The 14,737-nt window shown below is 34.4% G+C and overlaps 1 protein-coding gene and 1 pseudogene across 6 annotated transcripts in view; one reads left to right on the plus strand and one right to left on the minus strand.

Annotated features, from left to right (window-relative positions):
• Brip1 (BRCA1 interacting helicase 1) overlaps window positions 1-14,737 on the minus strand; it is a 160,861-nt gene that overhangs the window by 9,043 nt on the left and 137,081 nt on the right. For all 6 annotated transcript variants that reach the window (XM_048788186.1, XM_048788195.1, XM_048788181.1 and 3 more), the window contains 2 exons: window positions 9,534-9,646; window positions 1,150-1,232 (listed from right to left, as the gene is read on the minus strand). In XM_048788186.1, coding sequence (XP_048644143.1) covers window positions 1,150-1,232; window positions 9,534-9,646 — 196 coding nt within the window. The remainder of the gene's footprint in view (window positions 1-1,149; window positions 1,233-9,533; window positions 9,647-14,737) is intronic.
• On the plus strand, window positions 15-570 carry LOC107150636 (annotated as a pseudogene).

The following is a 14,737-nucleotide window of genomic DNA, read 5'->3' on the forward strand; positions in this document are numbered from 1 at the left end:
CTTACTACTGAGTAAGGGGCACTCGTTATAGGCCCAGGCAAACTGGAGAGAGAAAGTGCAAATCTGTTCGAGGTTGCATTGTGGATGCCAATCTGAGCGTTCTCAACTTGGTTATTATAAAAAAAAGAGAGAGAAGGATATTCCTGGACTTACTGATACTACTGTACCTCAAAGACTGGGACCCAAAAGAGCTAGTAGAATCCGCAAACTTTTCAATCACTCTAAGGAAGACGATGTCTGCCAATATGTTGTCATTCCTTAAACAAGGAAGGTAAAAAACCCAGGACCAAAGCCCCAAAGATTCAGTGTCTTGTTACTCCACGTGTCCTGCAACACAAGTGCTGGCGTATTGCTCTGAAGAAACAGCGTACTAAGAATAAAGAAGAGGCTGCAGAATCTGCCAAACTTTTGGCCAAGAGAATGAAAGAAGCCAAAGAAAAACGCCAGGAACAAATTGCCAAGAGACATAGGCTGTCTTCTCTGAGAGCTTCTACTTCTAAGTCTGAGTCCAGTCAAAAATAAGAATTTTTATCAGTAACAAATAAATAAGATCAGACCTTCAAAAAAAAAGAAAACAGGGGAAGAACTTCATAATATTGTCTTGGTAAATACCTATTGTTCTATAATTATCATATGATCCAGATATCTTGGTGTTTATTCAAAAGAATAGAAATATGTTGAAGAGATATCTGTGTTCTCATGGTCACTGCAGTATTGTTCCCAATATCTAATATGTAGAAACAACCTAAAAGTCTACTGCCAAATAAATAAAAAGAATAAGTATGTACATACAATTATTCAGTCATAGAAAGGAAAAAATCTGGTCAGATACTTGACATGGATGAAACTTGACATTGTGCTAAGTGAAATGAGCCAGTCACAGAAGGATAAATATAGCACAATTCAATTTATATGAGATATCTAAAATAATCAAACCCAAAGAAGCAGAAAGTGGTGGTTGCCAGGTTATGAGGTAGAGGGAAACAGGGTACTGCTTTGTACCTTTTAATTATATGAGATCTAGAGATCTGCTATAAGTATTGTGCTTATCTTAATGTTGCACTATTCGGGCAGATTTTAATGTTTTTTACTACAGTGAAAAAAAAAATTCTCACTAGTTTTTACTTTAAACCTAGCTTAGAATCTTACCAGATATATAGCGATTTGGGTTATTCCTGAAACGGTCATCCACTAGAATAAGAGCTCCCCAATCATTTCTGTGTCGAATACACCTACAAAAAATAGAAGGAAAATAAAATACATATAACATGAAAGATTAAAGCTAGGTTTCTAGAGGAATTGACAGAAAATTAAGAAAATCAATGGTGTATCAATTATACACACCTATAATCAAATCTGTTATTATGAGAACAGTTACAGAAAAAGCTACCCAATATAATGTATCCAAGTAGGTAAAAAAAAAATAATAATAATAAAAAATCCTCTGGGACTTGGGATGTAGCTCTGTGGTAGATTACTTAGTATATATAAGGCTCTGGGTTTAACCCCCAGAATCGGAAACAACAAGCTGCTGGGATTACAGGAGCGTACCACTGTGCCTGGCTCAGCTATAATTTCTACAAATATACTTTCTTTTTCTTTTTCTCTCTTTCCTCCTTTTGGGACTACTATTGTGTGTATAATATGCTTGATAGGATTCTACATATCTCTGGGATTGTTATTCTTCATTCTTTTTCTTTCTGTTCCTGAAAATGGATAATCTCAATTGATGTTAACTTTAAGTAGCCAGATTCTTTCTTTTGACTATCAAAATCTGCTAATGAATTTTTCATTTCATTTATTGTCCTTTTTAACTCTAGAATTTATATTAGTTTTGTAAAAAAAAAAAAATTAGACCTTTATTGATAGTCTCTATTTGCTGAAGTGATCCATCATTCACATAGTTTCTTACAATTCTTTATTCATAGTTCTTGAATATGTTTAACTGACTTTGTCTACTAAGTAAAATGCCTGGGCTTCCTCAGGAAAAGTCTATTGATTACCTTTTTCCCCAGAGTGTTGAAGTACCTTATTCTTTCTTTGCCCATGTCATATTTTTTGTTAACAACAGTACATTTTACATAATATAATGTGGCAACTCTAGAAATCAGATTCCTCTCCTTCCTCACGGTTTTTTATTGCTGTTTTGTTGTTGTGATTTTTCTGAGATAATACTGGAAAGACTGTGTTCTGTTATGTGTGGCCATTGAAGACTACTTGGTTAGATTACTCATCAGCTAATGAGCATATAGAGATTTCTTTAAATGTCTGAAGCCCAATATGTCTCTCATTCTTTTTTTTTTTTTGGTACCAGGGACTGAACTCAGGGGCACTCGACCACTGAGCCACATCCCCAGCCCTATTTTATATTTTATTTAGAGACACAGTCTCACTGATTTGTTTAGCACCTCACTTTTGCTGAGGCTAGCTCTGAACTTGCAATCCTCCTGCCTCAGCCTCCTGAGCCACTAGGATTATAGGAGTACACCACTATGCCCAGCATGTCTCCCATTCTTTACTAAAAAAGCTCTGCATATGTACAGACATGTTTAGGCGGTAACAACTCTGCCTCAGTATGTACTTCCTGTTTCAACAGATCAAGATGATAGCTTAGGGTCTTCTCAGGTCTCCTGAGCATGTACAGATCTCCATGTCAGTGCAAAGTCCTACACATATGTGTAGCCCAGTGAAATCCCAGGAATATGTAAGAACTTTTAATCTTCTATTGACATTTCCTCAGCTTTTCTCTCTAAAAGTTTTAGTTATCCTTATTTGACCAAATTTTACTCATTGCCTTATGCTACTATGAAGTTAAATAACTGCTTGGGTGAGCTCAGAGTTAAGTCAAATAAAGACGGCCTTGGGAGTGGGTTCTTCTAGGGAACCACCAAATAGGTCACATAACACTTTATAAGAATACTCTGTGAATAAATTTTTCTTTATTAATTTCTAATCTACACTGTGTTCTTTGCTCATAGTTACCTGTTATCTTTGAATTTCTAGTAGAAGTTCTCTTGAAGTGCTACTTGGATTTTGGCAAATCTGATTTGCTAAATTTGTATCCATATAAATATGAAGGAAATTAGATTGATCAAGTTAGAAGAGAAAAAAAAAATACTCAGTGAATGCACTCTAGCCTAATTATATCCCATCCAATGGTTGGCACATTGCTGGTTTTCACCAAGACTATTGGCTGCTGGTTTTTAAGGGTACTGTGAATTTGGACAGAGGGGGATAGAAATGAGGTGAGCTAAAATGCCACAGAGATCACTGTTCTTGAAGGAGATTTCAGTCATTTATCATTGTGATAGTAGGAGCAAATGTGACTCCATTTTGTTTTATGACTTCATCCTGTAAAACAACCATGCCAAGTAGAAGAGTCATGACTGGAGCAAGATGTTCTTTTCCTTTTGCTATAGAAACCTTTAAGAACACGGAACTACCTAATGGGGTATTGTTTCTGCAACTAGGGTAACGGGGCTCTGTTTCTGTAACGGGGGTGACTGGGCTAACTGTGATTGGTTAGGCTTCCCTCCGCTTGACTGCACTGTCCCACTTCTGTAACCTGGCTTGCTTGCATTGTCTAGACCCCCTGAACATCCCTTTTGCGGTTTTCAGGCTTATAAGGAGTGCCCTTGCAATTGTTCGGGGCTGATCAGGGGAACAGCTTTATGTTCTGGTCAGCCGCCACCGGTGTGCTTCAATAAAGGCTTGATTCGATTATACGTGAGTGGTCTGGAAGTCAGTTTATGAAACCCTGGGACCAAGCTTTAACTATAACATCATGAATAAGTGCTTCCTGGAATGCTGTAACCTTTGGTTAATATCCAGAATTTTGAAAAAGATTTTTAACTATTTTTGTCTATTTTCTCACTGCTTTTAGAATTTTCAGTTTTCTGTTCTACCACTTTTGATGTTTTCAACCAATTTGTTAATACTTTGCTAAAGATATCTTCACCTAAGTTCAGAAGAGATAAAGGTCTGTAGTTTTTTTCCCTCTTACTTCTGTTTCCCACCCCCCTCCTTTTTAGTACTAGGGATTGAATACAGGGTAATGTACACTGAGTTATATCTCTAGTCCTTTTTATTATTTGAGACAAGGTCTTACTAAGTTGCTGAGGATGGTTTCAAACTTGCAATCCTCCTGCTTCAGTCTCTCGAATCAGTGGGATTATAGGCTGTGAGCCACTTCACCCAACAACACCCCCCCACTTTTTTTTATACAGTCCTCATCTGGTTTTAGTAGCTGGTTAGTGATGGCCTCAAAAAATGAATTAGAAAGGGTTCCATCTTCTTCTATTTCCTAGAAGAAATCATATAGAATTGGTGTTATTTCTTCTTTAAATGTTTGGTAATATTTGCTGGTGAACCCATCTGGATGGAGATTTTTTTTTCACAAGGCTTTTAACTATGAATTCAATTTCTTTAATAGATTACTACTGAAGTTACCTATTTCACCTTGGGTAAGTTTTGAAATTTTGAAGAATTAGCCCATTTAATCTAAGTTGTCAAATATGTACATACTGCATGGTCCACAATATTCCCATAGTCTTTTCATACCTGTGGGGTCTGTAGTAACATTACATCTTTTATTCCTGATATTAGTAATTGTGGCTTCTCTCTCTTAAGTCAATTTTTGTTAAAGGTATTAATTTTATTGTTCTTTTCAAAAGAGGCTGTTTTTATTTTTATTATTTCCTTTTTTCCCATTTGTTTTTCTTTTTCTAGAATGTTAAGATTGATTCCAGCTCTTTCTTCTTTTCTAAAATAATCATTTAATGGTTTAAATTTCCCTCTGAGCACTGCATTAGCTGCAAACTACACATTTTGATATGCTGTATTTTCATTTTTGATCAGTCTGAAACATTTTCTAATTTTCCTTGAGACTTCCTGTTTTACTACAGATTATTTAGACGCATTCTGTTTAATTTCCAAGGATGTGAACATATATCTGTTAGTGATTTCTAGTTTAACTGTTTTTTTAATATTTATTTTTTAGTTGGATACAATATCTTTATTTTATTTTATATTTATTTTTATGTGGTGCTGAGGATGGAACCCAGGGCCTCGCACATGCTAGGCGAGCGCTCTATGGCTAAGCCACAACCCCAGCCCTCTAGTTTAACTGTTAACTAAAAAAAAAAAACCAATTGCTTATTATGGTTAGACAATATACTTAGTATGATTTTTTGGTGATCTATATTCCATATGCATTTGAAATCAATGTTATTGATTTATTGGGTGGAGTGCTCTATTGATATTGTTATTGATTTATTGGGTGGAGTGCTCTATAATGTCAATTTATCCAGTTGATTAATAATGTTCAAGGACTGGTCAAGGACTGGGGTTGCGGCTCAGTGGTAGAGGGATCGCCTTGCACTTGCGAGACCTGGGTTTGATCCTCAGCACCACATAAATAAGTGAAATAAAGGTATTTAAAAAAATATAATGTTCAAGTCGTCTATATCATTATTAGTTTGTTGACTAGTTCAATTACTAAGAGAAATTTTAAAACCTCTCAACTATGATTATGGATTTACTTCTTTCTTTAGATCGGTCAGTTTTTGTTTCATGTATTTTAAAACTCTGTTTTTAGATAAATACACATTTAGGATTGTTATGTCTTCTTGGTGACTTACTTGATTCTCAAACTTTGCCACAGCTATAAAAACTTTTCTCAGTATGGTCAAACCCTTTATGCTCTGAACCCAATTTATGATAACAGTCAGGCCTGCTGCACAGCTTTTATCTCAGAGCTTCCTTTTCTAATTATTTTGAGCATTCTCTTTGCCCTTCTTCAGAATTGGAACCTGTTCCCTGCATCCTTGATATTGTTCGTTCTAGATATTATTATAATTATTTTAATTATTATTATTATTTATTATTATTATTGCGGTGGTGTTGAGAATTGAACCCAGGGCCATCAGATTAATTCCTGGAAAAACTTAGAACTTGAGGCACTCTAAAATGTCAATGAAAGTGAAGTTAAAAACAGGAGTATCAGTTGTAGATACATATGTGAAGCAGATAGACAGTTCCCTCTTCCATCCAGATTAACTTTTTAAATAAATATTTTGGTATTATAGAATACCAAAATCAATGTAAAGTCAGGATACCATTCTATTTTGGGTCCACTTTTTTTTTTTTTTCCCCTGCAGTGCTAGGACAGAGTAAGCACTCTACCACTGAGCTGTATCCCCAGTCCTTGATTTCTGTTTAAAGTATCCTATTGAGATATTTATGTTAATAAAACAATTAAGAGAAAAAAAGGCTCTATCTTTCCTTTTCCCATTGTTTTCATATTGCCTTGCTCAAATAAATTATGCTCACTTGAGAAAAGAGTTTACTTTTAGTAAAGCAGACTAGTGAAAAAACTCAGTGCAGTTGAAACCTGGTTACAAAACTATCTGGTATGTTTTTGAAGACTGTTATTATATTTCATAGAGTAATATTATTCCAAGTACTTTAATAATCCACATGGGCTTTAAAAAAAGACAGTATTAAAATAATCAATTGATTTTTGCTTACTTTAGATTTTTAAGATGTATCACTTAAAAAAGAGCACCTCAGAATAGAAGTGCCTTTTCTATCAATTAACGTACATTATGAGTCTCAACAAATAATGTGAAATATTTATTTGATCTTTACTTTTTTATTTAAACTTTTTTTTTTTTTTTAATATTTATTTTTTAGTATTCGGCGGACACAACATCTTTGTCTGTATGTGGTGCTGAGGATGGAACCCGGGCCGCACGCATGCCAGGCGAGCGCGCTACCGCTTGAGCCACATCCCCAGCCCCTAAACTTTTTTTTTTTGCATGTGATATTGGTGATTGAACTCAGGGGTTCACACATGCTAAGGCTCATACATACATAAGAGCTCTACCACTGAGCCACATCATCAGACCTTTTTATTTTGAGACAGAATCTTGCTAAATTGCCCAGGCTGACTTCAAACTTGTGATCCTCCTGCCTTAGCCTACCGAGAAGCTGGGATTACAGGAATGTGCCACTACACCTAGATAACTGTTAAATTTTTTATTGATTATTAAAAGGATATGTTTCTTTCTAACAAATTGCTATTTTTAATGCTGTTTACCTGAAAAATCAGTAAAATGAGAGCTAGGTGTGTCCATGATTTTTATTTAATTTATTTATTTTGTGTGTGTGGTATTGTTTATTTGTGGAACTTAGGCCCTCACACATGCTAAACAAGCACTCTACCTCAGAGCCACATCCCCAGCCCACAAAGAAGGTTACTTTGGCTTCTCATGGTTTCTTGAAATCCAAGGTACTGTTTATACTAAAAAGAAAAAAAAAAAAATCAATTCAATTAAGAATATTTATTTTCCTGAAGCTGATTATAGTAACCAAAAGTAAAGAACTTTAAAATATAAAGCCAGACATGGTGGTACACACCTGTAATTCAAGTAACTGGGGAGGTTGATGCAGGAGGACTGCAAGTTTGAAGACAGCCTCAACAATTTAGATACCCTATCTCAATATAAAAAGTAAAAAAAGAACTAGGAATATAGCTCAGAGGTAAAGTGCCCCTGTGTTCAGTTCCCAGTACAATATATACAATATATATTGATTTTTTTTCAAACCTCCCCTACAAACTATTAGCTGAATACTAAAATTCAAACAAAACAGGCAGAAAGGAAATGAAATATTTCAAGAACAATTTGCAGTGCAATTTGATGCCAAGTAAAATGGAATTTCTAGGCGGAAAAGGGTAGCAGGATATCAGTAGCTGAAAAATAGAACTCAGTCATTTAGTTTGAAGAGAAACACATACAAAATGCCACTTTGAAATGATGGGGAGAACAGTGGGTGAAAAAAAAAATTTCTATGTAATTAGTAACATGCAAACTCAAAAACAACTTGCTTATGTGCAGAGTACACAAGGTAGTTGAAAAAAATCTAAATTCTGGATTTGGTTATGTCACATTAGTGTTAACTGTGAGTCTTTTGGTTGAATTGCAAATGCCATGTGATATGTTTGCATAATTTATTCTTAGCCTAATTTTTCATAATTTTATTTATTTATTTGTTTGTTTTGGTGCTGAGGATTGAATCCAGGGGTGCTTTACCACTATATCTCCAGCCCTTTTTAATTTTTATTTCAAAACAGGTTTTAAGTTGATGAGCATCTCATTAAGTTGCTGAGGTTGGCCTTGACTTTGTGATCCTCCTACCTTAGCCTCATATATCACTGGGAGTACAGGTATGTGCCCAGCTTTAACCTGTTTCTTTTATTTAAATTATTTCTAAATCTTACAGCTTCCTTGGAAACAAAATATTACATGAATAAGCTAATTACATTTTACAAATAGAGAATATAAAATTTTAAATTAGTCTGTACAAAATCTGAGTATGGTGTTTGAAATTTGGAAGTTGGACTACAATAAGAAATTATGGCAAAAAATGTTGATTCAAAAACTTGTTCCACAAAGCACATATCTTGAAGGACCAGAATCCCTGGAAAAAGAAGTATTATGAGTAAATGTTAGCTGGGCAAAGTGGCACATACCTGCAATCCCAGCAACTGGAGAGGCAGAGGCAGGAAGATAGCAAGTCTGAGGCCTGCCTAAATAGAGACCCTGTCTCAAAAAATAAAAAGGGCTAAAGATATATAGCTCAGTAGTACAGTGTCCGTGGATTCAATCCCCAGTACCAGGGGTGGAGTGATTAAATGTTTCATTGGTGTTCTTAACTACTAGGACCATAGCTTTACTGCCAATTACACTTTTTAAAAAGTAACTATTTTATCTTTTCTTTTTAAAATTATTCAATATTCTTCAGTTTCAAGGTTATCCATCAATATTATTACTATGCAGAGAAGACACTGACAATGTAGATTGCAGCCAATTGTTATCTAAACTTTAGAAATGACATTAAAATGAAAATACTTTTTTTAATTAGTTGCCTTCTTTATATAAAAAAGAATAAAAATGATGTAACTTCAAGAGCTTACTGCACTCTGTAATAGACGTATTTGTTAAGTAACTTTTATAAAATACAAAGTATTCTATACATCATTAGTGACTGAGTATCCTTTGCAAACAGAATACTTCCTCTCACAGCTGGCATGTCACTTTTGTTCTCTGACATATTTTGGGTGAGATAAACAATTTTCACCTATAAAATTATTTATAGGTGAAATTATATTTTGTCTTATGAACATCAAAACCTCAGGGTTTTGATGTTCATAAGAAAATTTTTTGGTTTGTTGGTGAGCTTCTTTTAATAAACATTTACTAAGCTTCTGTATGCCACTCATTGCTTAGCCATTATAAACTTTCTTTAAACTTTAGCAAATTTTGAGGATTTTGGGGGGTCTAATTTATTCTATTTACTTTTTTCAAGCTTGATTTGGGACCTCTAACACTTAAAATATATCTTCTTAGGGTTCTAATTAAATAAAAATTTACCACACTTATTAAAGAGTAAAGTAGCAATGCTAGTTCTACATATAGTTGGGATCACAGATAGTATTAAAATAACATAATAATAAATTTTACTCTACTTACCTACCTAGGGCCTGGTTTAAGGCCCTATATGCTTGAATTTCATACCACTGACGGCCAGGTAAAAGACCTCTCAATTTTGAATGGTGGTCATTATATTGTCGCTTTAGTTCAACCTAATAATTTAAAAACATATTAGAAATGTGGTAGACAATTAAAGCTTAGTTTTAAAAATCATATTAACTTCTAACATTTAGAGTATTTTTTTTTAGGGTGAAGAGATATTTTTTTTTTCACTTTTTCCCCCCATTCATTTAAAATAGTTTTATTCATCCTTTTATTCCCTTAAATCCCTCATGCATTTAATTGTGTGATGAGGTCAGGTTTGAGATAATATATATATACAGTAAAATTCACATACTTGCAGTACGTGAGTAGGTGAGCTTTTTTTTTTTTTGGGTGCTGGGGATTGAACCCAGGTCCTTGTGCATGCAAGGCAGGCAATATACCAACTGAGCTAGCCCCAAGTAAATGAGTTTTGACAAACATATAGTTCTGTAACTACCATGATTGCATGGTATAAAACTTTTTATTGCCATTAAAAGTTCATTCTTATCTCTTTTCAGTTGATTTCCTTCCTCTACTACTGGCCCTGGTAACAAGTGATCTGCTTTGTTTTGCCTTTTCAAGAATGTCACGTTAATGTTATACAGTATGTAATCATTTGCAACTTTTTTTGCTTAGCATTTTTATAATTAATTCATGTTAAAAAGTATATAAGTAGTTCATTCTTTTATATTTATCCAATCTGATAATTTCATCATCATCATCATCTTCTTCTTTTTTTTTTTTTTTTGGTACTAGGATTGAACCCAGGGCACTTTATCACTGGGCTATGTACCCTGCCCCTTTTTATATATTGAGACAGGGTCTTGCTAAATGGCCTCAAACCTGTGATCCTCCTGCCTTAGCTCCCAAATCACTGGGATTACAGGTGTGCACCTGTAATCTTTGCTTTTTAATTGGTATGTTTAGACTGTTTGACCTTGTAAATATTGCATCAATAGTTACTGGATTTTGTTGTATTATTTTCATAGTGTCGTATTTCTACTGGAGTGTAGCTAGGTTACTTGGAACCAGTTGATTTTTTCTGAGGGTTAATTTTACATGTTCTTAGGACAGATCCTGAGCAGCCTTTAGGGTTAATTTATCCCCAGCATAAGGGTGAAACTCTTCTGTTGATTATATTCCAAAATATTAATATGTATTATTAGGGTCCCTCCCTCTCACTCTGGCTAGTGAGAATACAAATTATTCCCATCCCTTTGTAAGTTCAAGAAATTGTTCTGACTCCTCTTCTTGGCCTCTTATGTATGTGCCAATTACTAGTCAACCAAAGAGTCAAGGGGACCTGTTTTCAGGCATTTGGAACTTTCTTTCTATATAGCTCCATCCTCTCTGGCACTCTGCAAATTCTTGTTGCCATGCCCTCCTTAAACTCTGTCTCTACCTCTCACTGAGACTGCTGAGCTCAGTTTGAGTTTATTCTCTTGCACTATGTAATGTGACCTGGTAACTATCTCCAGGAAATAATATGGTACAACTGGATGTTCATTTTCTATATTTTCTTCCTCTCAGGAATCTCTGTTCTATTGTGCATATTGTCCTATATCTAAACACTGTTTCAAGACATCCTCAACAATAAACTCATTCTGTAAACTGAACTGTAAATTGTACTGAACTGAATAAAATAACTCCAAAGTTAACTTTAAAAAATGGTATAAAATAAAAATGATTTTTCAGGTAGATGTCAAAACATATCCTTATTTAAATAGTGCAATACTGATATGGGACCTAATAAAAGAGAATATTGGAAAACAGAAGAGTTTGGAAATAGACCATTCCTTATTTTGCACATATTACAGATGGAATTTTAAATCAGAGAGAAAAAGATAAATGACTGAACATTAGGAATAACCTTTGAAAAAGTTATCACTAAAAAACAGTAAAGTTGGATATCTATCTTTTGTCATTGTTAAAATAAATCCAGGATATGTTGAAAAATTATAGAAGTTATAAAGAAAATACAGAAAATAATTTTATAATCCTAAAGCAGGAAAGAGCATCCAAGCAAGACTATAAAACAAAAGCCACAGAGGAAGTTTTGATAAAACTCTCTACCTGAAAACTAAAAATTTCTAAGGTAAAAGAAATCCAAAAATGAAGATTAAAAAAAGTGACACTGGGCTGGGGATGTGGCTCAAGCGGTAGCGCACTCGCCTGGCATGCGAGCGGCCTGGGTTCGATCCTCAGCACCACATACAAAGATGTTGTGTCCGCCGAAAACTAAAATATAAATATTAAAAAATTCTCTCTCTCTCCTCTCCCTCTCTTTAAAAAAAAAAAAAGTGACATACATAACATAAAGTATAAATAATATCTTTATACACAAAGAATTTCTACATATATTTTTTTAAAAGGCTCCCCCACCTCTCTGCCACTACTGGGGATTTAATCCAGGGCCTTCATAGGCTAGGCAAGTGCTCTACCACTGAGCTGCATTTCCAGCCCTTTTTACTTTTTAAATTTTAAGTCAGGGTTTTGCTAAGGTTGCCCAAGCTGGCCTCAAATTTTTGATCTTCCTGCCTCAGCCTCCGGAGTCAGAGGGATTATAGGCATGTACCACCACACCTAAGACAAAATTCTAAAAAAAGTGGAAGTCATATGAAATTGTTATTAGTAGCAAAAATGCAAATAGCTTATATACACATAAATAAGATGCCTTACTAGTAACCAGGAATACTAAAATAAAATGCTACTTTTCATATATAAGAATGGCAAGTATTTTAAAGAAGGATAATTTCATTTCCATGCCAGTTATGATGAAGTAGCTAGGACTAAATTTCCTACCTTATACAACCACAAAATTGAACAAAGCATATGAGGCAACTCTTTCAGCAGCAAAGGACAAAGGGTCAACAGCACCTCATAAGAAAAGGAATACTCAAGAGGTAAGCATTGCAATCTTCCTATGGGTATAATTTCCCAATCACAGTGCAATGAGCTGCATTATAGAACACAGTGATTCTGCTGAGCTTATTCAGGAAGCTTTGGTTTAGAGCATTCGACGTTTCTGGTATTGGTAGGGCAAAGCAAATAAAGTAGTATGGAGAACAGTCCCATAGTCGACATGCAGGTCTTCTGAAGTTCCTGATTGAAGGTCTGGTAGCATGTCTATATGACAATACTACCCAAGACTTAACAGAAAGCACCTAATTAAAGTTGAGAGTAAAACAGAGAATAAAATAGTTAAGGAATGTCTGAAGATGTTGGAATTCTGGCTCAGCCAGACTAAAGATATGTTGTTACCACCTGTTAACCCCCAACCATCTGAAACATGAAAGGCCAAGTGTCAAGTTAGAAATAAGGATCACAATTCAGAGTGAATCCTATTCTAACCAACCCCAGTAAAGAATTAAACCAGGGCTGGGATTGTGGCTCAGAGGTAGAGCGCTCACCTACCATGCATGAGGCACCAGGTTCAATCCTCAGCACCACATAAAAATAAAATAAAGATATTGTGTTCACCTATAACTAAAAAATAAATATTCAAAAAAAAAAAAAAAAAGAATTAAACCAAACTGTGACAAGATCCACTGGGAAGAGGATGTTTAAGATTGGATGCTTTGAGTTTTCCCCAAGTCTCCCCTGATTAACTATTTCATTAAGTCATGCCCACACAAGTCCAAGATGATCAGACTCTAATTGAAATTCCTACAAAGAACAAAATTAATATTCTTCGGAGGAACACAATCCAGAATCTCTGTAATGTACCATCCACAATGCCTAGTATATAATAAAAATTATTAAGAAAAGTAACCCAAAATAGAGGAGAAATAAAAGAGAGCAGTCAATAGAAACCAGCCAAGAGGAAGACAATAGCAAAGACTTAAAAGTAGCTATTATAAATACATATAAAAAATACCGTTTAATAAATGAAATTTAGGGAATCTCAGCAGAGTAAAAATCATTTTTAAAAAGTTCAAAGAAGAATGCTACAACAAAAAATACAGTAACTGAAATAAAAATTCATCCAAAAAATTTAATAACAATTTTGAAGAAGGAAAAAGAATTTGAATTAAGAGTTAACAGAAGCAATAAAACACATAAATAAGAGAAAGAAACTTCACATACACGAAAACACATTTTTGGTGTAAAAGAATTAATATATAAATGCATTCACTATTGATCTAAACAAATAAAATTCAAAGCTGAAATAGCACTAATGCATTTGATATAATATGTAGTGTCTCAAAAGTTTCTACTCTTTTTTAAAATATTTATATATAGGTGGATACAATCTTTATTTTATTATTATTTTTTTAATGTGGTGCTGAGGATTGAATCCAGTGCCTCATGCATGCTAGGCGAGTACTCTACCTCTGATCCACAATCCCAGCCCTCAAAGCCCTCTACTCTTAAATCTTTAAAACTTTATCATCACTAGAGTGAATTATTTTATATATTTTTAAAATGTTTATATGGCATACATGATTAAGACTAATCTACTCATACACACACACACACACACACACACAGATAAATTAATGAAATTTCCTTGTAAAAAAATTTATCCTTTAAAAAGTAAAATGCAAGCTCTGAGCGAAAGAGAAATATATTGTTGGGTTCTATATCAGTGGATTCAACCAATTGTAGAATGAAAATATTCAGAAAAAAATTGTGTCTTGTACTAAACATGTATAGACTTTTCCCCCTTGTTGTCATTCCTTAAACAATACCGTATAACAACTATTATGTAGCATTCATACTCACTGTATTAGGTATTATAAATAATATAGATGACCTGAAGTATATGAGAGGATATACATAGGATATAGGCAAATATCCCCACAGATACTGAAAGATGAATGTATTATGATTTTAGACTTTTCACACTGAATGAAGGAAGTTTCAAGCATCTCTCAAGAATGCTGTAGACACTTTAAAAACAATATTCAAAGTAGAAAAACTGACATAATATGAAGAAAAAAATTTTTAGAGCTGAAAGAAAACTTGAATTCAGTTCAATATTTGTACTTTTGGCTTGGTGTAAGATATCTATGCTAGGTTTTAGGAATATAAAGGGGAGTTTAAAAATATTTTCTAGAACAGACCCAGCGGCCCGCGGCGTGGTAGGCACATCACCCCAATTGGAGGAGGGGCAGAGCAGAGCCGTCGCCCGCGCCTGCAAGGTAGGCAGACCTGCG

This window comes from Marmota marmota, unplaced genomic scaffold, assembly GCF_001458135.2.
Source record: "Marmota marmota marmota unplaced genomic scaffold, marMar, whole genome shotgun sequence".
NCBI lineage: Eukaryota > Metazoa > Chordata > Mammalia > Rodentia > Sciuridae > Marmota > Marmota marmota.